The 24,608-nt window shown below is 39.1% G+C and overlaps 1 protein-coding gene across 4 annotated transcripts in view; it reads left to right on the top strand.

Moving 5' to 3' along the window:
* GPBP1L1 (GC-rich promoter binding protein 1 like 1) overlaps positions 1-24,608 on the top strand; it is a 67,988-nt gene that overhangs the window by 26,170 nt on the left and 17,210 nt on the right. For all 4 annotated transcript variants that reach the window (XR_004343965.1, XM_032594290.1, XM_030327361.2 and 1 more), the window contains 4 exons: positions 4,500-5,522; positions 6,520-6,634; positions 9,710-9,839; positions 10,419-10,705. Coding sequence is in view for 3 of the 4 variants with exons in the window: in XM_032594290.1 (XP_032450181.1) it covers positions 6,575-6,634; positions 9,710-9,839; positions 10,419-10,705 (477 nt within the window). In the remaining variant the exon portion in view is untranslated. The remainder of the gene's footprint in view (positions 1-4,499; positions 5,523-6,519; positions 6,635-9,709; positions 9,840-10,418; positions 10,706-24,608) is intronic.

Below are 24,608 nucleotides of genomic sequence, written 5' to 3'. Positions count from 1 at the left end.
ATCTTGTTTATTTGTTGCTGGCTAATGCATTCACATAGTTCAAAGTCCAAAAGGTATACATAGATATACAGAGAAAATATGACCCCCACTTTCCCTTCCCTCAAAGCAGCCCTTGCCAGCGTTCGTGGTATAGTGGTGAGCATAGCTGCCTTCCTCAAAGTAGCCCTTATCAGCTTCTTGTGTAGCATTCTGGAAACACTCTGTGGCTAATCAAGCAATAACAAATATATTGTCTAAATTTTTTCCCTTTTTTTTTTTTTTTTTTGGTGGTAAAATAACAAAATTTACCATTTTGAGACAGAGCACAAGCAGGGGTGGGGCAGAGAGAGAGGGACACACAGAATCCGAAGCAGGCTCAAGGCTCTGAGCTGTCAGCACAGAGCCCGATGCGGGGCTCGAACCCACAAACCGTGAGATCATGACCTGAGCCAAAGTCGGACGCTCAATCGACTGAGCCACCTAAGCACTCCACCTTTTAAGCCATTTTTAAGTGTATGTGGCATTAGGTGAATTGGCATTGAGTACATTCACATTGCTGTGCAACTATCTTTTTTTTTTTTAAACACAAATATTGTTTTGTATGTAGTATTTTCAGTATCTTTTCTCTTTTTTTTTAATTTTATTCTTTAATTTACATCCAAATTAGTTAGCATATAGTGCAACAATGATTTCAGGAGTAGATTCCTTAAATGCCCCTTACCCATTTAGCCCATCCCCCCTCCCACAACCCCTCCAGTAACCCTCTGTTTGTTCTCCATATTTAAGAGTCTCTTATGTTTTGTCCCCCTCCCTGTTTTATACTATTTTTGCTTTCCTTCCCTTGTGTTCATCTGTTCTGTGTCTTAAAGTCCTCATATGAGTGAAGTCATATTTGTCTTTCTCTGATTAATTTCGCTTAGTATAATACCCTCCAGTTCATCCACGTAGTTGCAAATGGCAAGATTTCATTCTTTTTGATTGCTGAGTAATACTCCATTGTGTGTGTGTGTGTGTGTGTGTGTGTGTGTACATCTTTATCCATTCATCCATTGATGGACATTTGGGCTCTTTCCATACTTTGGCTATTGTTGATGGTGCTACTGTAAACATTGGGGTGCATGTGCCCCTTCGAAACAGCATACCTGTATCCCTTGGGTAAATACCTAGTAGTGCAGTTGCTGGGTCGTAGGGTAGTTCTATTTTTAATTTTTTGAGGAGCCTCTGTTTTCCAGAGTGGCTGCACCAATTTGCATTCCCACCACCAGAGAAAGAGATCCTCTCTCTCCACATCCTCGCTAATACCTGTTGTTGCCTGAGTTGTTAATGTTAGCCATTCTGACAGGTGTGAGGTGGTATCTCGTTGTGGTTTTGATTTGTATTTCCCTGATGATGAGTGATGTTGAGCATTTTTTCATGTGTCGGTTAGCCATCTGGATGTCTTCTTTGGAGAAGTGTCTATTCATGTCTTTTGCCCATTTCTTCACTGGATTATTTGTTTTTTTGGGTGTTGAGTTTGATAAGTTCTTTATAGATCTTGGATACTAACCCTTTATCTGATATGTCGTTTACAAATATCTTCTCCCATTCTGTTGGTTGCCTTCTGGTTTTGCTGATTGTTTCCTTCGTTGTGCAAAAGCTTTTTATTTTGATGAGGTCCCAATAGTTTATTTTTACTTTTGTTTCCCTTGCCTCCAGAGACCTGTTGAGTAAGAAGTTGCTGTGGTCAAGATCAAAGAGGTTTTGCCTGCCTCCTCCTTGAGGATTTTGATGGCTTCCTGTCTTAATTTTAGGTCTTTCATCCATTTTGAATTTATTTTTGTGTATGGTGTAAGAAAGTGGTCCAAGTTCATTTTTCTGCATGTTGCTGTCCAGTTTTCCCAGCACCACTTGCTGAAGAGACTGTCTTTATTCCATTGGATATTCTTTCCTGCTTTGTCAAAGATTAGTTGGCCATACGTATGTGGGTCCATTTCTGGGTTCTCTATTCTGTTCCATTGATCTGAGTGTCTGTTTTTGCGCCAGTACCATACTGTCTTGATGATTACAGCTTTGTAATACAGCTTGAAGTCCATAAAAAAGTATTCTTGAAGCTTATTTTCCATTAAGTACTGCTCTACCAGTTATACTGAAGATGTAATCATAGTGGTTTTTGTAATTCTGTGTGTTTTGAAATTTTGTCATTGCCTCCTTTCTCCCACAGTAAGAAATCTGACTCCTGTTTTTCCTTAATCCTTTTTACTTTTTGATCAATTCCCAGTATGTAACTAAACTCCAGTTACCACCTCCTCCCTTACATTAATTCCTTCCTCACTTCACCCAGGTTACAATACCTGTGCAAAGCATCTTGCTGCATGGAAGTCCTCAACTTGCTTGACCTTGTCCCTCTGCCAGGATGGCTTCCTTATTCTACTCAGGCTCCTGCACTTTGAATTGGGCTGCCCTCCTACTAGGACTTTTGCCTTACGTTTCCTAACAGGAAACAGCAGGCTCTGACATTCTTCACTGGGCTGCTGCCATACACACATTACCCTATCTTCCACCCTTCGTGGACACACTTCACATCCTGATTAGGCCCCAGCACCCTGACATGGGCCTCTGCCATAGATCTATAGATCTGACCTTGCTTGACCCCACCTAATGACTTTGGACAGGATCTTTTCAGGAGGGGGAAGGAGAATGGGAACTGCAAAAGAATGTCATTTTCTAAGTTTAATACAGTATGGTTAGAGAACATAGAATGTTTTATTCTTTGGAGACTTCTAGCTAGTATAAAGTCAGTTTTTATGACTTCTATGTGTACTGAAGGAATATATATACTCTGGGTGATTGGGGTGTGTGTGTGTGTGTGTGTGTGTGTGTGTGTGTGTATGTTATAAATTGCATTCAAATCTTTTTTTCTTAATGTTTGTTTAATTTTGAGAGAGGGAGAGAGAAGTGGGGGAGGGGCAGAGAGAAGGCAAAAGAGAATCCCAAGCAGGCTCTGCACCGTCAGTGCATAGCCCAATGCGGAGCTCAAACTCTCGAACCATAAGATCATGACCCAGTCTGAAATCAAAAGCTGGATGCTCAGCCAACTGAGCCACCCAGGTGCCGCTGCACGCCCATCTTTTACATAACTTTTTTTTTTTTTAAATATATGAAATTTATTGTCAAAATGGTTTCCATACAACACCCAGTGCTCATCCCAACAGGTGCCCTCCTCAATACCCATCACCCAATACATAACTTGCTGTATGCTTGTTCTGTTACTACTGTTTCAAGTATTTTAAGTATATAAAAAGTGTAGAGAATGGTGAACACATAGAGATTGGGGAGAGTGGTGTACCTGGAGAGAGCTTAGAAGCTCTGCATACTTTCATCACCTTATGCATGTCTTCCAGCTGGCTGTTGATTCATATCCTTTATCATATTCTTTAATAAGCTGGTAAATTAAAAAAGTGTAGAGTGAGTAGTGATATATGTATCACTCACTTTAAGAAATAAAGTATTACAGATGTAATTAAAGCCATCCAAGTCCTCTTTTTGATTCCTTTCCTTTCCTCACAGAGGTATTTACTGCCCTGAATTTGGTATTTCCTATCCCCGTGAACTTAAAATAGTAGAGCAAGGCTGCCAATTTATTATATGAGAAATATCCTCCAAAACTAGACTTTGTACCAGTGTAGACCAGAGTTGCCTACAGATGCAAGCCTCCTCTTATATCAAAAAATTTTTATCTAGCCCCTGGAAGAATGATGGGAATTTGCCAAAGAAATATTTGTGTTTTCTCTTACAGTATATCGTAAGTCAGAGCCTAAGAGCCTAAGTCTCTCAGTTGATAACTAGGTATCTAAAAATATGTATCATATATCAGGAATACTATGACAGATGTCTTATTTTTAAGGATCAAGCTGTGGTTGGTATTAGTTGATGACTGTGGTAATAAGCAAGTTATATGGCTTTTTGATTACTTAGAGCAAGTTATTCTCATGTAGGAGAGAAAATGTTAACTCTAACAAACTCATTAATTTGCATTTCTGAATTACCTTTGATAGCTAATTACAGGTATGGTTATATAAAACAACAGACACTGTTCAGCTGACTTGTCTAAAATCCTTAAAAGAGGGGCGCCTGGGTGGCGCAGTCGGTTAAGCATCCGACTTCAGCCAGGTCACGATCTCGCGGTCCGTGAGTTCGAGCCCCGCGTCGGGCTCTGGGCTGATGGCTCGGAGCCTGGAGCCTGTTTCCGATTCTGTGTCTCCCTCTCTCTCTGCCCCTCCCCTGTTCATGCTCTGTCTCTCTCTGTCCCAAAAATAAATAAACGTTGAAAAAAAAAAATTTAAAATCCTTAAAAGAATTATAGCCAGTTATTTTGTTGCTATAGGCGGTGACACATTAAATTAATGTCTAAGTTGGACCTAAAAGTTTTAACTACTAATACCTTTTATTGATTGATCATTTGACTGTGTCTCATTTTAGCAATTATATGTAATAATGATTTTGCTTCTTGTGATAGTGTTATTTTGCTTTTTCACTTATAGTGATAGATTCCTGTGGCCTTTAAATGATTGAAAAATGATGGAAATGGATCCAAAATAAAAAGTGACTACTCTACTGAAGCAGTAGAAGATTCTTCATAGTACCCTCCAGCTCAGTTCAGTCTTCAGGAGAGGCAGAACAAGTGAAATACAGCAAACTGAAGAGAGAAAAACCTCAGCGTTGGAACTGTTTTACTCCTTAACTACTCCTTAACTTCTTTCCTTCTGCTTGTTTTAATTTTGCTGTGAATTTATAAATAGTGAAGACCAAAGAAATAGAAGATACATTTGGGAGCTTTATATAACAAAGAAATTTGCCTTGAGAGCTGCTATTCTTTAGAGGGAAACATATATCAAGTTCTTGTCTGATTAAAAACAAACAAGATTTCTTATGCCCTTAGATTTTGAATATTAAAACAGATATAAATATCTGCATACTTTTTAGCAGCTGTGTAGGAATAATGAGATTTGTAAATTAAGGACTTTGTCATGTGGATGTTTTGCCTTTAGAATTGATTGTTCAGAAGATCTTTTATAACTCTTTAATGTTATATTTTTGACTATTGCTTTGATGGCATTATTTGCCCACACATGAGTTAACCTGTCTTTCTAGCTATGACCTTGTTATGAACAGTGTTTGCACTCAATGTGCAGATGTCCATGTATTATCTATTTAAACAACATCATAGTGCCGTCACTCAAGGAAGTTGAATGAGGTGAACGTAGACACAGCTCTTTCCCCTTCCCCCCATTTTTTAAATGTAACAAATACTTTTTATGTTCCCCTTCCCCCTTCCCCTTTCCCTTTCCCCTTTTTGGAAACGTGTCAGGAATTAGATAGTTAAAGATGAGCAATTGAGGGGACTGAGAGCGATCCACACAGAGTCTGGCTTCCTTGTGCTTTATCACAAGGCGTGCTGCTGGCCAGCCTATTTAAGCACCCTTTTAACAAGACAACCTCGTGGGAAATCCAGCTGACAGACTCAAGGAGTTTGGGAAACAGGACCACAGAGGTTACACTCTGGGGTAAATATTCTCCTATATCTAACTTTGGAAGAAGACTGTGTATGTATCTGTATCATGGAAAATACATACTGTTTTCTGGTGTATTTAATTTTGGAGATCTTTAGTGGGATGGTTTAGAGACACCAATGGATCTCTTAGGAAACCTGATGCTAGTGGGTGTTGGAGGAAATTAATGTGAACTAAATAGAATAACTTTTTTTGTTGTTTAATGTTTATTTTTGAGAGAGAGAGCGTGAGTTGGGGAGGGGCACAGAGAGAGGGAGACACAGAATCTGAAGCAGGCTCCAGGCTCTGAGCTGTCTGCACAGAGCCTGACACGGGGCTCGAACTCACAAGCTGTGAGGTCATGACCTGAGCCGAAGTTGGACACTTAACCAACTGAGCCACCCAGGCACCCCAAGAATGACTCTTTGAGAGATTGCATCTTCCTTCTCTAGGAAGGTCTTTTCTACTGCTTTTTCACAATTTGCCTGAGTACCTGAAGCAGGTTAATCTTTTCATAAGAATCAGTAGTTTTAAGTAGGTGTTTATTCTTTTTGGTTTTTTCAAACCTTTCGCTATTTGTTTTTAAAATGTTTATTTTTTGAGAGCAAGGAATCCCAAGCTGGCTCCACACTGTCAGTGCAGAGCCCGATGCAGGGCTCAAACTCATAAACCGTGAGATCATGACCTGAGCCAAAACCAAGAATCAGATGCTTAACTGACTGAGCCACCCAGGCACCCCAGGTGTTTATTCTTAAGGTTCTTCTCATAAAACTCAAGAATTCATAACCTTCCAGGTTTATGTCACCTTTTTCTGTTCATGTGTTTTTCATACTCATATATTCATGGACTGCTGCTCCTGTTTAGAATTTTGAAGTATGTCTGATAAGTAGTCTTAGAGAGGCTCAGAGGGTAGGTCTTTTTATAAAGAGAGGATCTTAGAGTAATCAGATTCTTTTGTACATTGGTATCCAGGTCTTGCAAGCATAAGTGATTAGAGTTTTCTCATTTTCAGATCCTGGCCATGAGGTTGGATGCCTCACCTTGCTGAAAAGAGACACTGGACCTAAATGGCGCAGCATGACTTTGTTCCTGCTTGGCTAAATTTCTCAACACCACAGTCAGCTAAGGTACTGTTCTTCATTCCTATAGTAACTTTCCAAATAACAGTTTTATCCCCAACTTGTTGACAGCCTCTCTTTTACAGTCTAAGTGTTTTTTGTATATTCAGCCTTGCCTGAGGGTTTAAAGTGTGTTTTCATCAGCTTTACTACATTTCTTTTAATAGGATATAAATAATTAGGCAGTCTAAGTCAGTCAGTGTGTGCCCTGCCACTGCCAAGTGTGTCTCCCCACCCACCCCCCATTTTTCATTACATGCTAAGCTTTTCTCATGTGGCACACAAGATTTCCTGGATTAGGTGCACTACACTTTGGAACTAAAACATATTTGCTTACCTATTATTTAGGTACAAAGGGGCAGGGGTAAAGGGGAAATGTTTTTTGGGGGAAATGGACCTTTGGAATGAATGTATATTTGTGTATAGTAACAGATGAGAAGGAAAAGGGAGAGGCATTGATTGACTACTATGTGGATCTCAGATTAAATCTTAGAAATTTTCTTTTAGGGGCACCTGGGCGGCTCAGTTGGCTGAGCATCCAACTTCAGTTCAGGTTATGATCTCACAGTTTGTGAGTTTGAGCCCTGCATTGGGCTTGCTGCTGTCAGTGCATAAGTGCAACTTTTCTGTCCCCCTCTCTCTGCCACTCCCCTGCTCACACTCTCTCTCCCAAAAATAAATATTAAAAAAATAGAAACTGTTTTAGAGATAATAATCTGCTTAACGATTTCAGGGGAAAATGTGTGTTGAATTAGGAATAAAGACAAATGAAAACAGCCAGTTCATATGAAGTAAAGTAGTCCTAGTCACAGTACACAGAAGAACAGCCTAAGTTATTGATAAAAGAAACCTTTGGGAAGTTAATAAACTTAAAAATGCTTCCCAAGGAGGGACAAAGTTGATTGGTAATCTCAAAAAAAAAAAAAAAAAAAAGGCCCATCTTCCCTATTTTTAAATGTGATTTTTGGGACAGATACTCCTTATCTGCCTAGACCCACAACCTTTTTCTCTGAACTTCATTTTGAATTGCCCTTTTGAAATTCCCAAGATCTCATAATTGGCATAATTTTGACCCAAACCTTGGGGATGGTGGGTCTGAGGGAGTAGGGGTGAGATCCAGGAAAGCATTTAAAAGTATGTAGATCTTATCTGCAAAGATAATCTAGCACAGTGAAGTAAGTAAAAAGAATTGGGAAATATGGTTTGACTATTGCCAGTAAAGTTACAATAAACAAAGTTGTGTAGCATTGGCATAAGCATAGACATAAAGCAATGGAATAGAATATTCAGAAATTGTCCTATAGGTATAGTCAGTTGATTTTTTTACTAAAATGCCAAGGTAATTTAATGTAGAAGTGATAGTCTTTTTAGGAAATGGTTCTAGAACTGGATATAAATATGGGTGGGGGGGAGTGAGAACCTTGACTTCAACCTTCATATCACACACAAAAATTAGCTTGAAGTGGATAATAACCTAATTTAAAGAGCTAAAAACCATAAAACTTCTGGAAGAAAGGAGAAAGATCTTTGTAACCCATTAGAATTGGCTAAAATAAGCAATACTAACAATACCAAGTGTTGGTGAGGATATTAATAATAAGAAAATAAATGCAAAGATATCTGTGCCCCAACCTGTAGTTTTCCTCTAAGCCTTTGTCAAATATATCCATATTTTTCACAACTTCTTAGACTTTGTTCTCTCATTGGAAACTAAAGAATGTTCTAGAATAAAATTATTTGGAATAGGGAGGGAAATGAGAGTTCATCTGTATTTCTCAAACTGCTTCCTTTTCTTTTTTTTTTTTTTTTTTTTTTTTTAATTTTTTTTTTCAACGTTTATTTATTTTTTTTTGGGACAGAGAGAGACAGAGCATGAACAGGGGAGGGGCAGAGAAAGAGGGAGACACAGAATCGGAAACAGACTCCAGGCTCCGAGCCGTCAGCCCAGAGCCTGACGCGGGGCTCGAACTCACGGACCGCGAGATCGTGACCTGGCTGAAGTCGGACGCTTAACCGACTGCGCCACCCAGGCGCCCCAACTGCTTCCTTTTCATGATGTAACCGCAAAGACTTATTTTCCCTGACCTCTTTCTTCATGTGTAAATGAGTAAAATGAGAATGATGCCAAATTATAGTGCTGTTATGAATATTAAGTGACATTCAGAACTAAATGTTTTATAAAACTATAAAAACTGGGGCGCCTGGGTGGCGCAGTCGGTTAAGCGTCCGACTTCAGCCAGGTCACGATCTCGCGGTCCGTGAGTTCGAGCCCCGCGTCAGGCTCTGGGCTGATGGCTCGGAGCCTGGAGCCTGTTTCTGATTCTGTGTCTCCCTCTCTCTCTGCCCCTCCCCCGTTCATGCTCTGTCTCTCTCTGTCCCAAAAATAAATAAACGTTGAAAAAAAAAAAAATTTTTAAAAAAACTATAAAAACTGTGTAGGTGTTAATGGCCTCAAGGTGATGTGGTATTTAAACCATTTCTTTCTCTCCAATTCTAGAATAACTTACGGAAGTAATAAAGCTGTTTAGGATTTAAAAATAATTGTTTTAATGTTTATTTTATTTTTGAGAATGAGTGGGGGAGGGCAGAGAGAGAGGGAGACACAGAATCCGAAGCAGGCTCCAGACTCTGAGCAGTCAGCACAGAGCCCGAAGCAGCTCTCGAACTCACAAACCATGAGATCATGACCTGAACCAAAGTCGGACACTTAACCAACTGAACCACCCAGGCGCCCTGAGAATTTTTGAAAGCAAGCATCTTTTCCTTTCCTGTTGCAATATTAACTTAATATCTTTAAGTGTAAAGTTGGAGGTCTTATTTATGGATATCAACAGGGTTTTTGTTCACTCTCTCATGCAAATAAATGAGTATCTCTCCTCTTCTGGAATATAGAAAATGAGTTAATGATTGAGTATGTAACCTAGGACTTCTCTAACTCATGGGCCTATAGTACCCTTATTATGGCCTGTATGCTCATAATGGGGTTTCTGCCAGTGTTACTTGTTTTCTAAAAGGCTGATGCGAAACCTAAGATACTGAGATTGATATCTTAACTGTTTGCTTCTCTATACTTTATCATCTTAGTCACCTACAGCCACCTTCGAAAAACACGGAGAACACCTACCCCGAGGAGACCGTAGATTTGGAGTAAGCCGTCGTCGACATAATTCCTCTGATGGCTTTTTTAACAATGGACCTCTACGAACTACAGGAGGTAAGCCATGCCCAACTTCTGTGACTATATTTAAACTACTCAGAGCAAGCCCACATTGAGGGATGCAAGTCTGTCCATAATCTTGAAATGATGATGTTTTTTGAACATATTTTTCAATTAGATCTCCTATTGTCATTATTCAGTTACATTGGCTTTCTAACATTCTTGTGTTCTCCTATGTCATTTATTTATTTGGAAGATTTCATATAGAAATTACATAAAAGAAAAAGATGTATTTTGTGATTTCTTTTTTGTGGGCTTAATCTTTTATTTATTTGTTTGTTTATTATTTTTTGAGGGAGGGAGAGAGCAAGTGGAGGAGGGGCAGAGAGGGAGATAGAGGATCTCAAGCAGGCTCCATACTATTAGTGCAGAGCCCGATGCAGGGCTTGATCCCGCGAACTGTGAGATTATGACCTGAGCCGAAATCAAGAGTCAGATGCTTAACTGACTGAGCCACCAAGGTGCCCCTTAATCTTTTATTTTTATTTTAAAAGATCCCCTAAAGTGCTTTTGGTAGTACTGTAAATCAGATCAGGAAGCAAAAATGTAATGTGTTACTTTTCCTTACTATTCCAGATTCCTGGCACCAGCCCTCCCTGTTCCGCCACGATTCTGTGGACTCTGGTGTCTCTAAGGGAACATATGCTGGAATCACAGGGAATCTATCTGGTTGGCATGGCTCCTCCCGAGGTCATGATGGCATGAGCCAGCGTAGTGGGGGTGGCACAGGGAACCATCGCCACTGGAATGGCAGCTTCCACTCCCGGAAAGGCTGTGCCTTTCAGGAGAAGCCACCTACAGAGATTAGAGAAGAAAAGAAAGAAGACAAGGTGGAAAAATTACAATTCGAAGAGGAAGACTTTGTAAGTATCAAAGTGTAGATGTTTAATTAAAACCTAACAAATAATGCCATAAATATAAGACCCTGTTAATAATAAGAATATTGAAGAAATTGCTAAAAAAGGAAGTCCCTAAATTTAGATTTTTATTGTTTTTAGATGGAGTTGATTTGTATGAAGATAATGACCAAAATTCCTTTTTTTGTTTTTTTTTTTTTTTAATGACCAAAATTCCTGTGTAACTTTTCGCACATCATCATGTTTTTCATCTTTATGCCTTCGAAACTTTAAAAAGTTCTTAATTGCCTTTGTTTTATAAGGTTTAACATTCAAAATTCAGTATTCAAATTATGTAAAAATGGTCTTGCATCTTAAATTGTCTTTCTCCAGTTATCGTAAGAGGTCTTTTTCTCTTGATTTTTCCCTCTTATATAAAATAATTGTGATGTTATAAATATGCAGTTGTGAGTATTTAAGCTCCTTCCTATATATAAGTAAAACTTTGCTATTGTGTGTTGAATTAATATGCCTTTTGGCCTTTCAACCTAAAGTAGAGTTTTTAGTGTGCCTTAAAAAAAAAGTCGAGTATATTTTATTTAACAAAATATATCTAAATTATTGACATTTTAATATGTAATTGATATCTTTAAATTATTGAGATAATTTATGTTATTTTTTGTACCGGATCTTCAAGATCCTTTGTGTATCCTCTACTTGTTTGTAGTATAATCTCAGTATAAATGACACACTTCCTGAATGCTCAACAACTACATGTAGGTAGTGGCTACCATATTGAACAGCGCAGCTCTAGTTATTTATTTTTATAATTTATCTTTTTGAGAGAGAGAAAGTGCAAGTGGAGAGGGGCAGAGAGACAGAGAGAGAGGGAAAATCCTAAGCAGGCTCTACAGTGACAGTGTGACAGTCTAACACACAAAGTGTTAGACAGTGTGACAGTCTAACAACAACAAAGATGCTAAAGCAGACCAACAGAGAAAGAAATGTGGAGAAAGAACTATATATACATACATGCACACACACACACACACACACACACACACACACTCTGTCTCTCTCTCTCTCTCCCTCCCTCCCTCCCTCTCCCTCCCTTCCTCCCGCCCCCTCCCTCCCTCTCCCCGTCTCCCCCTTTTTCTCACAGCGTACAAAAAAATGAATTTGGGAGGAATTATAGACCCAAATGTATGGCCTAAAACTGTAAAGGTTCTAGAAGAAAACTTGGGGGAATATCTTTATGGCTTAGAGGGTAGAAAAAGATTTCTTTGGACATAGGAAACAATAACCATAAAGAAAAACATTGATGAATCAAATTTCATCAAAATGTAAAACATCTGCTTATCTCACAGACTGAGAAAATATTTGCAAAACATATACGAAAAGGGACCTGTATATATAATATGAATAACTCTTACAACTTAATAATAAAAAGACAATATTTTATATATACAGTAAATATATATATGGTTTGTGAGCATAATTCATTCTGGAAACATGCTTGTAATCCAAAGCAGTTGTATATCACGGCGAATTTCCGTGTAAGAAATATTGGAAACTCAGATAATTCATCCCACAACCCAAAAATATTCATATAAAAATGATTGCAATACTGTAATATAATACAAAATAACAAAATAAAATACAAAATATAAAGAAAAATAATTGGCACTTACCTTTGAAAACCTTTGTGGTTGGTATGAGGGAAACGAGGATGGTTATTGGATGACTTTCACTATCACTAATGGAATCACTGCTGTCTTTTGGTTCAATGGAATCGTTTTCTTTTCATGCAGTTTTAACGAGGAACCTATCCAATGGCACTTGCTTTTGCCTCCTTTTGAGGATTTTACAGAAATGTGATATTGGATTGTTGTTAAGCAGATTCGTCGCTCGCACTGCTACAGCTTTATTGAGGTGGTGCTTTTCTACAAAGTTTGCACTGTTTGCCACATTTTACACATCTCCCTAATCTCATTTGAAGTGAAGGATTCATCCACCTTTTTCTCCTCCTCCTCTGCAGACATGATGCAGACGTAGACGTCTTTTTTTTTTTTTTTAATGTTTATTCATTTTTGAAAGGCAGAGACAGAGCACAAGCAGGGGAGGAGCAGAGAGAGGGGGGACACAGAATCTGAAGCAGGCTCCAGGCTCTGAGCTGTCAGCACAGAGCCCGACACGGGGCTCGAACTCACAAGCCATGAGATCATGACCTGAACTGAAGTCAGACACTCAACCGACTGAGCCATCCAGGCGCCCCCAGATGTAGATGTCTTCTAAAATCTTGCAATTTTAGCAACTTGCAAACTTTGTTCTTACTTCTTGATGGTTTTCTTTTTTTTTTTTTTCTTTTGTTTATTTTTGAGAGAGAGAGAGAGTGTGAGTGGGCAAGGGGCAGAGAGGGAGGGAGCCTGATGTGGGGCTCAAACTCACGAAAAGTGAGATCATGACCTGAGCCAAAGTCAGATGCTTAACTGACTGAGCCATGCAGGCACCCCACAATGATTTCCTTAACTTTCACTGTAATCATCTCCTCCTTCTCCCTGCCTGCCTTTTCAACCTTTTTGTGCATGGGGGCCATTGTATACACTGGCACCGATGTTGACTACCGGACAGTATTAATAAACTCTTGTCATACACTGTATTTAATGTAACTGGCAATAAGGCAGCAGAGGAAAGGGTCTATATCTGCAGGTAGCCTGACCTAGAATGAAGCAAATCATTCCTGAGCTTACTCTTATATGGAAAAGCAAAGAACTGTCCATAGGTGCTTTAAAGTGACAAAAAATACGCTAGTGCCAGGTGTGGGCACCTTCCAGTGTTCTGAAAAATCACTGATTTTTGCCAAAACCCGTGGCCTCTGAGACCAAGCATCCAAGTATGGGAGACGATCACCCACAATCTGCAGCGAGCAAAAGAGAACTATTGACTCAATTATGATCATGTGATGCTTGGCATCATGTACTATTTGTATTGCAAGACATCGTTCATTTATCAAGTTAAAATTTATTAGAAATATTTGCTCATCTTATGGAACACTTGCAAAGCAAGTTACTTGAAATCCAAGGTTTTACTGTATTTTATTTCTTTGAAGTAACCTCTATGTCCAATGTGGGACCCAAACTCATGACTCCAAGATCAAGAGTCACATGTTCTACCAGCTGAGCCAGCCAGGTACCCCAACAACTCAGTATTTTAAAAATGAGCAAGATTTATGAGAACCATAATGAACCTCTCAATAGATGCAGAAAAAGCATTTGACAAAATACAACATCCATTCTTGATAAAAACTCAACAAAGTAGAGATTGAACATACCTCAACATCATTAAGGCCATATACAAAAGACCTACAGCTAATATCATCCTCGATGGGGAAAAACTGAAAACTTTTTCCTGTGGTTAGGAACAAGATTACAGATGTCCAGTTTCACCATTACTATTTAACATCGTACTGGAAGTCTTATTAGCCTTAGCAATCAGACAACAAAACGAAATAAAAGGCAATCCAGATGGGCAAGGAAGAAGTCAAACTTTCACTATTTGCAGACAGCGTGATACTCTATGTAGAAAACCCAAAAGTCTCCACCAAAAATTGCTAGAACTAATACATGAATTTAGCAAAGTTGCAGAATATAAAATCAATATACAAAAATCTGTTGCATTTCTATACACCGATAACAGCAGAAAAATAAATCAAGGAACTGATCCCATTTGCATTTGCACCTAAAACAGTTAGATATGTAGGAATAAACCTAACCAAAGAGGTAAAAGATCTGTACTCTGAAAATTACATAAAACTTCTGAAAGAAAGTGAAGAGGTTATGAAGAAATGGAAAAGCATTCCATACTCATGGGTTAGAAGAACATAGTTAAAATGTGTATACCGCTCAAAGCAATGTATACATTTAATGTATACCCATCAAAATACCACCAGCATTTTTCACAAATCTGAAACAAACAGTCTTCAAATTTGTATGGAACCATAAAAGACCCTGAATAGCCATAACAATCCTGAAAAATAAAAATAAAATTGGAGGCACCATGATTCTGAATTTCAACCTATATTATAAAGCTGTACTCATCAAGACAACATGGTATTGGCTCAAAAACAGACATAGATCAGTGGAACAGAACAGAAAACCCAGAAATGGACCTACAGTTATATGGTCAAATAATCTTCAGCAAAGCAAGAAAGAATATCCAGGTGAAAAAATACTTTCTTCAACAAATAGTTTTGTGGGAACTGGGCAGCCACATGTAGAAGAATGAAACTGGACCACTTTCTTATACCATACACAAAAATAAATTAAAAATGGATGAGAGACCTAAATGTGAGATAGGAAACCATCAAAATCTTAGAGGAGAACACAGTTCAGTAACCTCTGTGACCTCATCCTGAGCAACTTCTTACTAGACACATCACTGGAGAAAAGGGAAACAAAAGCAAAAGTGAACTGTTGGGACCTCATCAAGATAAAACGCTTCAGCACAGCAAAGGAAACCACAAAATTAAAAGGCAGCCTACAGAATAGGAGAAGATATTTGCAAACTATATACCTGATAAAGGGTTAGTATCCAAAATCTATAAAGAACTTCTCAAACTCAACACTCAAAAAACAAATAACCCAGTTAAGAAGTGGGCAGTAGACATGAATCGACACTCTTCAAAAGAAGACATCCATATGGCTAACAGACACATGAAAAGATGCTCAACATCACTCATCATCAGGGAAATACAAATCAAAACCATGATGAGATATCACCTCACACCTGTTAGAATGGCTAAAGTTAACATAAGAAACAGCAGGTGTTGGCGCGGATGTGGAGAAAGGATGTGCCCTGTTGGTGGGAATGCAGACTGGTGCAGCCACTCTGGAGAACAGTATGGAGGTTCCTCAAAAAACTAAAAATAGAACTACCCTATGACCCAACAATTATGCTACTAGGTATTTACCCAAAGGATACAAAAATACAGATTCAAAGGGGGACATGCACCCCAATGTTTATAGCAGCATTATCTACAATAGCCAAACTATGGCAAAGAGCCCATGTGTCCGTCGACTAATGGATGGATAAAGATGTGGTGTACATATATAATAGAGTATTACTCAGCCATCAAAAAGAATGAAACCTTGTCATTTGGTTTCATGGATGCAGAGATGGATGCAGCTAGAGTATTATGCTAAGCAAAATAAGTCAGAGAAAGATACCATAGGATTTCACTTACCTGTGGATTTTAAGAAACAAAACAGATGAACATATGCAAGGGGGTAGGGAAGAGGGAGAAACAAGCCATAAGAGACTCTTAAAGATAGAAAACAAACAGGATTGATGGAGGTGGGTGTGAAATGGGCTAGATGAGTGATGGGTATTAAGGAGGGCACTTGTTATGATGAGCACTGGGTGTTGTATGTAAGTGATGAATCACTGAATTCTTCTTGTGAAACCAATATTGCACAGTATGTTAACTAATTAGAATTTAAATAAAAATTTGAAAAGAAAAAAATGAGCAAGATTTGAACAGATACTTCGCAAAGGAGGATACTCAAATGTCCAGTAGGCACATGGAGAAAATAATCATTGTCATTAGTTGCAAGGGAAATGTGGAAATTCAAATTAAGACCATTGTGAGATATTGCTACCCACACTCCAGAATGGCTAAAATTTATAAGTCTGAAAACACTAAATTCGGTCACATTTTAGAGCATTTGGAACTCTCATACATTACAGGAACATGAAGTAGTCTAACCATTTTGGGAAAAGCTATGGTAGTTTTTTGTAAAACTACATTATGACCCAGCACTTCTAGATATTTATTTATAGATACTCAAGAGAAACGAAGGTAAATGTTCATTTATTTTAATTTTATTCATAATAGCACCAAACTGGAAACAGTTTAAATATCTGTTGACCCAAGAATAGAAAAGTTGTGGTGTAATCATGTAATGAATTACATATTTGTTAATAAAAAGGAGTGACTGATAAAACAACATGACGAGTTTCAGTGTACCATTACACAAAATGGTACATACCATCTGGTTCTATTTATGTGCCTATTCTAGAATAAGCAAGTAATGTATGGTGGGAAAGAAAATCCAAACAGTGGTTGCTTGTGTGAAGTGGGGATTGACTGCAGAGGGCAAAAGGAACTTTCTTGTTGTAGAAGGTAGTTTTTATTTTTATAGAGGTTGAGGAGTTAAGAGCATTTTTCAAAACTCATAGAATGGTATACTTGGTATATGTGCATTTCACTCTGTATTTTATTTTATTAAAAAAATAGATGGGCGCCTGGGTGGCTCAGTCAGTTAAGCATCCAACTTTTAATTTTGGTTTGGGTCATGATCTCATGGTTCGTGGGATCAAGCCCATGTCAGACTCTGCAATGACGACATGGAGCCTGATTGGGATTCTCTCCCTCTTTCTGCCCCTACCCCCGCATGTGCGTGCTCTCTCTCTTTCCCTCCCTCTCTCTCAAAATAAATAAACTTAAAAAATAGATTAACATCACCAGTCATGGGGGAAATAAATATAATAAGCCTTCTGATGTGATGCATTGAGAATGCAACCTCACCTTTGTGAACTCCTTCCAGAAATGCATAGCCTGAATCTAACCATAAGGAAATACCACACACACTCAAATTGAAGTTTTACTAAAGAATTACAAAAGATTCTACAAAAGAAGTAGCGTCTACTTTTTAAAAATGTTGTCATGAAAGAAAAGTTCCAGGTTAAAGAAAACTAAAGAGATAAGACAACTAAAGGAAACACGTTCAGGGTGCCTGGCTTGCTTAGTCAGTGAGACTCTTGATCTCTGGGTCATGAGTTCGAGCCTCACATTGGGCGTGGAGCCTATGCAAAAAAAAAAAGCACGTAGTCCCAGATTGGATACTGGATGAGAGAAAAACAATGTACATTTTAAAAATTTTGTTTTGCTACGAAACTAATCAGTATTACAATTTGAATAAGTGTTATAGATTAGATAGTAGTATTTGTTGATGTTAATTGCCCAGTCTTTTTTTTTTTTTTAACGTTTATTTATTTTTGAGACAGAGACAGAGCATGAACAGGGGAGGGTCACAGAGAGAGGGAGACACAGAATCTGAAACAGGCTCCAGGCTCTGAGCTGTCAGCACAGAGCCCGACGCAGGGCTCGAACTCACGGACCGCGAGATCATGACCTGAGCCGAAGTCAGACGCTTAACTGACCAAGCCACCCAGGCGCCCCATGCCCAGTCTTTATAATTGCATTGTGATTATGTAAAGAATGTGCTTTTGAAGAAACACATAATAAAGTATTTATGGGTAAATGGTATCAAGTCCTTCAGCTTGCAAATGGTTCAAGAAAAAATAATTAGAATGTTGGAGCAAATGTAAAATGGTGACATGAGAATCTAGACATCTGTGCAGAATATAAAGAAATTCTTTGAATTATTTTTGCAACTTTGTTGTAACTCTGTAATTATTTCAAAATAATAAGAAAGAATACAGAGCAACTGGAATCGAAGAACCAGAAAAAAATCCATGGGCATTATCTACAGCAAAACAAAGTGAGGTGTTAAACAGGAACAAACCACAAAACTATAATACCTGGGTGGTGGCAGCATTTGTGCAGGAAAAAATTGGAGGAAGCATAGGATATCTGACAGCCCCCAAAAGAGGCAGGCAGCAGTTGTTTCTAGATGGCTTAGAGCGTTAATTGGAGAACAGCTGAAAATTAGGAGTGGTTTTACAAAACTAGTCAGTCAATACAGAAGTCTGGAATGAGGTATAAAGGGTCTGGTTGAATCAGTTAGGAGAGAAAAGCCACACAATAGTTTCAACAGGGAAAGTACAGGATTGGGGAACAGTTGACTAGCAATAAAGAGAACACTGAAGAGTATCAAAGTAGCAGGTGTAGGGAATAGCCATTAACCCTAGGGCTAAGATAGAGTACTCAAGGAAGAGTATCCCCATTCCCCCATCACCACCAGACCTTGTGAGGAAGGGCTTAGCTGTGGTTTACTGAATGACAGAACAGTTGTTCAGGTGCTTCTCCAGAGAACATGTTGGAAATCTGCCCTCTTAAGTACCTGGTAAAGCTGTTCAGATGTCACTCTGCTGTAAAATCACTCAAGTCAAAGCTCATTTGCACTTTAGAACCTGGCTTAGCAGGAACTGGGTGCTGCAGGAGCCTGCTGAGTAAGCACACCGGAGTAAGAAGCAGAAGTCTCTCTTGCTGTACTGACAAAACTTAACCTGACAGCTGGCAAAGGGAAAAATTTTAAGTGTTCAGACACATTTACAAAGAGTAGGCAGAAAGGATGACTTTGGGACTAAGGCAATAGTTGATAACTAGCACCGGGCACTATCATTGTTTATATTAACCAACCAGTATTCCCTTCCAGAATGTAGCCCCTCACTGAACACAAAGCTTTTGGAAATAGAATCCAGATTGAGCTACAGAAATGGAAAACATAGAGACAAAGGAAAAAGAAGGTTCAGATAAAAGGGAGGGAAGAAGGTGGGGACAATAGCCTGGACATGAAAGAAACTAAGCCACCTTTTTTAAAATTTTTAAAACATTTTTATTTATTTTTGAGAGACAGAGACAGTGTGAGCAGGGGAAGGGCAGAGAGAGAGAGAGACAGAATTGGAAGCAGGCTCCAGGCTCCAAGATGCCAGCACAGAGCCTGACATAGGGCTTGAACCCACCAACTGTGAGATCATGACCTGAGCTGAAGTTGGATACCCAACCACCTGAGCCACTCAGGCGGCCCCATAAGCCACCATATTTTTTTAACACTATGAAAACAACAGAAAAGAGCTCTAAAGTTTGATGTCAGAAAAGCAGTCTTGACTCACATTCACAAAACTAATCATACATAAATGAACATAAAAGGATCAATAGAAGTGGCGCCTGGGTGGTGCAAACATCCAACTCCTGGTTTCAGTTCAGGTCATGATCACATGGTTCATGAGTTTGAGCCCTGCATCAGGCTCTTCGTGCAGCCTGCTTGGGATTTCTTTCTCCCTCTCTCTCTCTCTCTGCCCCTCCCTGGCTTGCTTGCTCTCTCTCTCTCAAAAACATTAAAAAAAAATTTTTAGGGGTCACAAGGATAAAGAATAGACTAGAATAACATCCTTAACAGACAATGCAACGTACACCTGTACAGCATGTCCACAAAACATAACCATTTTAAAATTTACTAGTACTACAGTACTACTATACTACTATACTATTTTAAAATTTAGATAATACCAAGAAAATGGCATAAGAACAACCTCAACCAGAAAAACTCAAGGTGCTAGAAATAAGGAAAGATACTCAAAAGGAGACTAAACGAGAAGGAACTCAAGTGAATAATCAATGTTTTCTAAGAATTAGAAGAAAATTTTTAAATGAGGGAGAAACATTAAAAGTTAGAATTGAGGAGCACCTGGGTGGCTATATTGGTTAAACGTCCAACTCTTGATTTCGGCTCAGGTCATGATCTCACAGTTCCTGTGTTGGTCTCTGCACTGACAGCATTGCACAGAGCCTGCTTGGGATTCTTTCCCTCTCTCTGCCCCTCCCCTGCTCGCACTCGTTCGTTCTCTCTCTCTCAAAATAAGTAAGAATTTATAAACAAAAGTTAAAATTGGGGCGCCTAGGTGGTTCAGTCAGTTGAGCATCCGACTTTGGCTCATGTCACGATCTCAATGGTTTGTGGGTTTGAGCCCCATGTTGAGCTCTGTGCTGATGGCTCAGAGCCTGGATCCTGCTTTGGATTCCCTCTCTCTCCCCCTCTCCTTCTCTCCCTCCTCCCTCCCTCCCTCCCTCCCTCCGTCTCTCTCTCTCTCTGTCTCTCTCTCTTTCAAAAATGAGTAAACGTTAAAAAAAAAGAAGCTAGAATTGAGAGGCATCTGGTTGGCCCAGTCAGTAGAGCATGTGACCATTGGTCTCAGGGTTGTAAGTTCAAGCCCCACTTTGGGGGTAGAGTTTACTAAATATAAAAAACTGAGGGGGGGGTGGTGCCTGGGTGGCTCAATCAGTTAAGTGTCCCACTCTTGATCTTGCTTCACGTCTTGATCTTAGGATTGTGAGTTCAAGCCCCATGTTGGTCTCCGTGCTATGTGTGAAGGCTGCTTTAAAAGTTTTTTTAATGCATCATTATTGTTTAAATGAATGAATGAGTGAATAAAAAATAAAAGGGCACCTGGGTGGCTCAATCAGTTGAGTGTCTGACTTTGGCTCAGGTCCTGATCTTGCAGTTTGTGGGTTCAAGTGCCACATCGGGCTCTGCTGACAGCTCAGAACCTGGAGGCTGCTTTGGGTTTTGTGTCTCCTTCTCTCTCTGCCCCTCCCCTGCTCATGCGCTCGCGTGCGCGCGCACTCTCTCAAACATTAAAATTTTTTGAAGAATTGAGAGATGATATACATTTGGCCAAAAATGATCCAGTATGTGTATAATAGGATCATACACACACACACACACAGAAAATCCCAAAAGAACAGGTTAATGGCTAAAAATTACAATTCAAGAATAATTCCCTGAAATACAGTAAGATTTGAAGCTATGAATTGAAAGGGCAGCCAGAACAGCCAACACCAAATAGGCTTATAAAATGCTAGATTCAAGTGAAAAAGAAAAATACCCTTTGAGCTTGTCCAAGTGACTTACAAAGAAAATCAGACTTTGATGAAGTTTTATGACAAGTCAATGGAATAACAATTACAGTACTCAAAATGTGAGCCAAAGATTTTATACTCTATCAAACTAATCTTCATTTCTAAAGTCACAAATACTAGTGTGTAGGAACTTGGAATATTGTTTCCAAGAATTTTCCTGAGGAAAGTACTAGACAAGCTTCAGACAATGAAACCTGAAAGATAAACAGAAAGATGGTAAATACTAAATATATGGCTGATTATAGAACTAAATGAGAGTTAAGAGAGTTTAGCATGTAATAGCAATGGGCTCTTAACAGTCTAGAAAAGGCATACCTTTTTTTTTTTTTTTAATTTTTGTTTTTTTAACATTTATTTACTTTTGAGACAGAGAGAGACAGAGCATGAACGGGGGAGGGTCAGAGAGAGGGAGACACAGAATGTGAAACAGGCTCCAGGCTCTGAGCTGTCAGCACAGAGCCCGACGCGGGGCTCGAACTCATAAGTCGTGAGATCATGACCTGAGCCGAAGTTGGACGCTTAACCGACTGAGCCACCCAGACGCCCCACCTTACTTTTTTTATTAGAGATCTTATTTCTGAGTAATCTCTATACCCAACTTGGGGCTTGAACTCACAATCCCAAGATCAAGAGTTGCATGCTCATGGAGCGCCTGGGTGGCTCAGTCGGTTAAGCGTCCAACTTCAGCTCAGGTTATGATCTCACGGTCTGTGAGTTCAAGCCCCACGTTGGGCTCTGTGCTGACAGAGCCTGGAGCCTGCTTTGGATTCTGTGTCTCCCTCTCGCTCTGCCCCTCCCTTGCTTAAAAATAAATAATAAACATTAAAAAAAAGAGTTGCATACTCCACTGACTGAGCCAGCCAGATGCCCCAAAAAAGTATAACTTTTTAGTGGGAGAATGGGGAGAGCCTGTACAGAATAACATTTTATTAGTCATGTTGGTGGTGTCATGTTGATTGTTACTCTGATTACTGTTGTATGTAATCTGTATGTAACTGTTGTATGTTGTATGTAATACGAGATAAAGTGGTTGAATATGATATTCTATACCTTGTGTCCTTGAAAGTCAGGATTCTTGGTGTAGAGGAAAGGAAGTATAGATATAAGATGTTTGGTAAAAACTCAAGTTTCTCAATATGAATTAGAAATATCAGGGCACATGGGTGGCTTGGTTGGTTGAGCATCCACCTCTTGTTTTTGGCTTAGGTCATGATCCCAAGGTCATGGGATCGAGCCCCATGTTGAGCTTAAGGTTGATTCTCTCTCTGCCCCTCTTCCCTCCTCGTATGCAATCTCTCTCTTAAAATAAATCTTTTAAAAAATCTATATCAGTGAGAGGTCATGTTATGATATATTCTTTGAAAACGGGTATATATTTCCAGACTCTGCTCATGGAAAAGACCTAAAAGCAGTGACCAACCTCATAGCAATTAGCATCCCTAGTACCCAGACTGTAGTCTTGAAATAGCATTTCTGGACAGGATATTTGTAAGATAAGCTTGGAACATTTTGTCATACTACATAGCAGAGAAGTGATTAAAGATTACTAGAGCTGTATCAAAAGTATTCAGTAGCCAAATTGAAGATGTTCCCACTGGCCAAATATAGATGTTTCATGCATCAGCTAAGGATATTAACTGATTAAATTTGTGAGTTCTCAGTGATACCTCACCTTAGAAATAAGCATGTAGTCTATCTTTCCCTGTGAATTTTACCATTGAGTCACCAAATAGATGAGAGGAAATTCCATTTTATGCAAGTATACTAGCTAATAAAGAAGGAATGATAAAACTGGAAGATCATTGTTTTGCAGCTTGTAGTAAGTTAATAGTTTTAGGCTATGAGCATCCATATCTGCCAGCCTCACAAAAAGAAGCATAATCAGACATTATGTGTCTCCTAGTGCACAAAGCTATCAAGAAGTTGCCTTTCCAAAATAAAGATGTGTATAGGGGAGGGGGGCAGTTCTGTAGCCTCTAGAACCAACCACCAATTTATAGGAAATATAGAGGTATAAGATATTTCAGAGTAACCTGTAAGTTAAGAGAGTTAAGAGATATTTTTTTGGAGACCAAATAATCATTTTGAGGGATATACACTTGGGTGGTAAAAGCAAAGCAAAGAGGTGTTCACCATAAGTCAGGATAATAGTTATTTTTAGAGGGGAGGGAGGTTTGTTTTTTGGGTTTATGTTGTGGTTTTTTGTTTGTTTTAGGTTTTATTTATTTATTTTTGAGAGAGAGAAAGCAGTGGGGGGCAGAGAGAGAGGGAGACAGAATCCCAAACAGGCTCTGCACTGTCAGTTAATCTGTCACTGTAACTCAGATAATGACCTGAGCCAAAATCAAGAGTCAGACACTTAACCAGCTGAGACACCCAGACACCCCTGGTTTGTTTTTTTTTAAATGAGGCTTATAAAACGTTTTCTGGTTTGGATGTTGATATTCTGTTGCTTGAACTGCCTGGTGATTTTGCCCATTTGTTTTTTGTAATTTTTTGTATCTGTGTTGTATTTTACTATTTTTAAAAAACCAATGGAGAGAGATAGAAAGTACCACACATAAAGTAGCTCTGAAAACCCTAAATGAAATGTGACTAAGAATAAAAGCTTAGGGGCACCAGGGTGGCTCAGTTGGTTGGGCATCCAACTTGGGCTCCAGTCATTATCTCACGGTTTGTGGGTTTGAGCCCCATATCAGGCTTTCTGCTTTCAGGGCAGAACCTGCTTCAGATCCTCTGTCCCCCTCTCTCTCTGCACCTTCCCCGTTCATGCTGTCTCTCAGTCTCTCTCAGAAATAAACATTAAAACGAACACAAGCCTGTTAAAACAGGAAAATACAGCTTTTATCTGTGGGGACTCCCTTTACTTGTATTTTTCTATCCAGAGGAGTGTATTTACCTGTCCTTCATATTTTGTCACTAATTTGTCCGTTTATATATTGAGTTAGTTGTTCAGTATGTATCTGTGCTTATCCTATTGTTGTGGTTCTCAACCTTGATGGGTTGAAAATACATACCTGCTGGGGTTCCATCCCTGGAGATTCTGATTCAGAAGGTTTGTAGTGGATCTGGGCATCTTTCTGTTGTTTGTTTAATGTTCTGTGGGTAATTGTGCTGAAAAGACATTTTCCTACTCTATTACCATATTGTAAAGTTTGGGCTTGAACACCAGTGTCATACTCAACCTTGTTAAGTCCAGTTTATTGCTCTTAACACTTTCCCATCCTTCCCCTCATCTCTTCCTCTATTCCTGTTACCTTCATTTCT

Source organism: Lynx canadensis, chromosome C1 (assembly GCF_007474595.2).
Source record: "Lynx canadensis isolate LIC74 chromosome C1, mLynCan4.pri.v2, whole genome shotgun sequence".
In the NCBI taxonomy this organism is placed as follows: Eukaryota; Metazoa; Chordata; class Mammalia; order Carnivora; family Felidae; genus Lynx; species Lynx canadensis.
The sequence above is the reverse complement of the archived record's forward strand: the minus strand, read 5'-3'. Positions and strand labels throughout refer to the sequence as shown.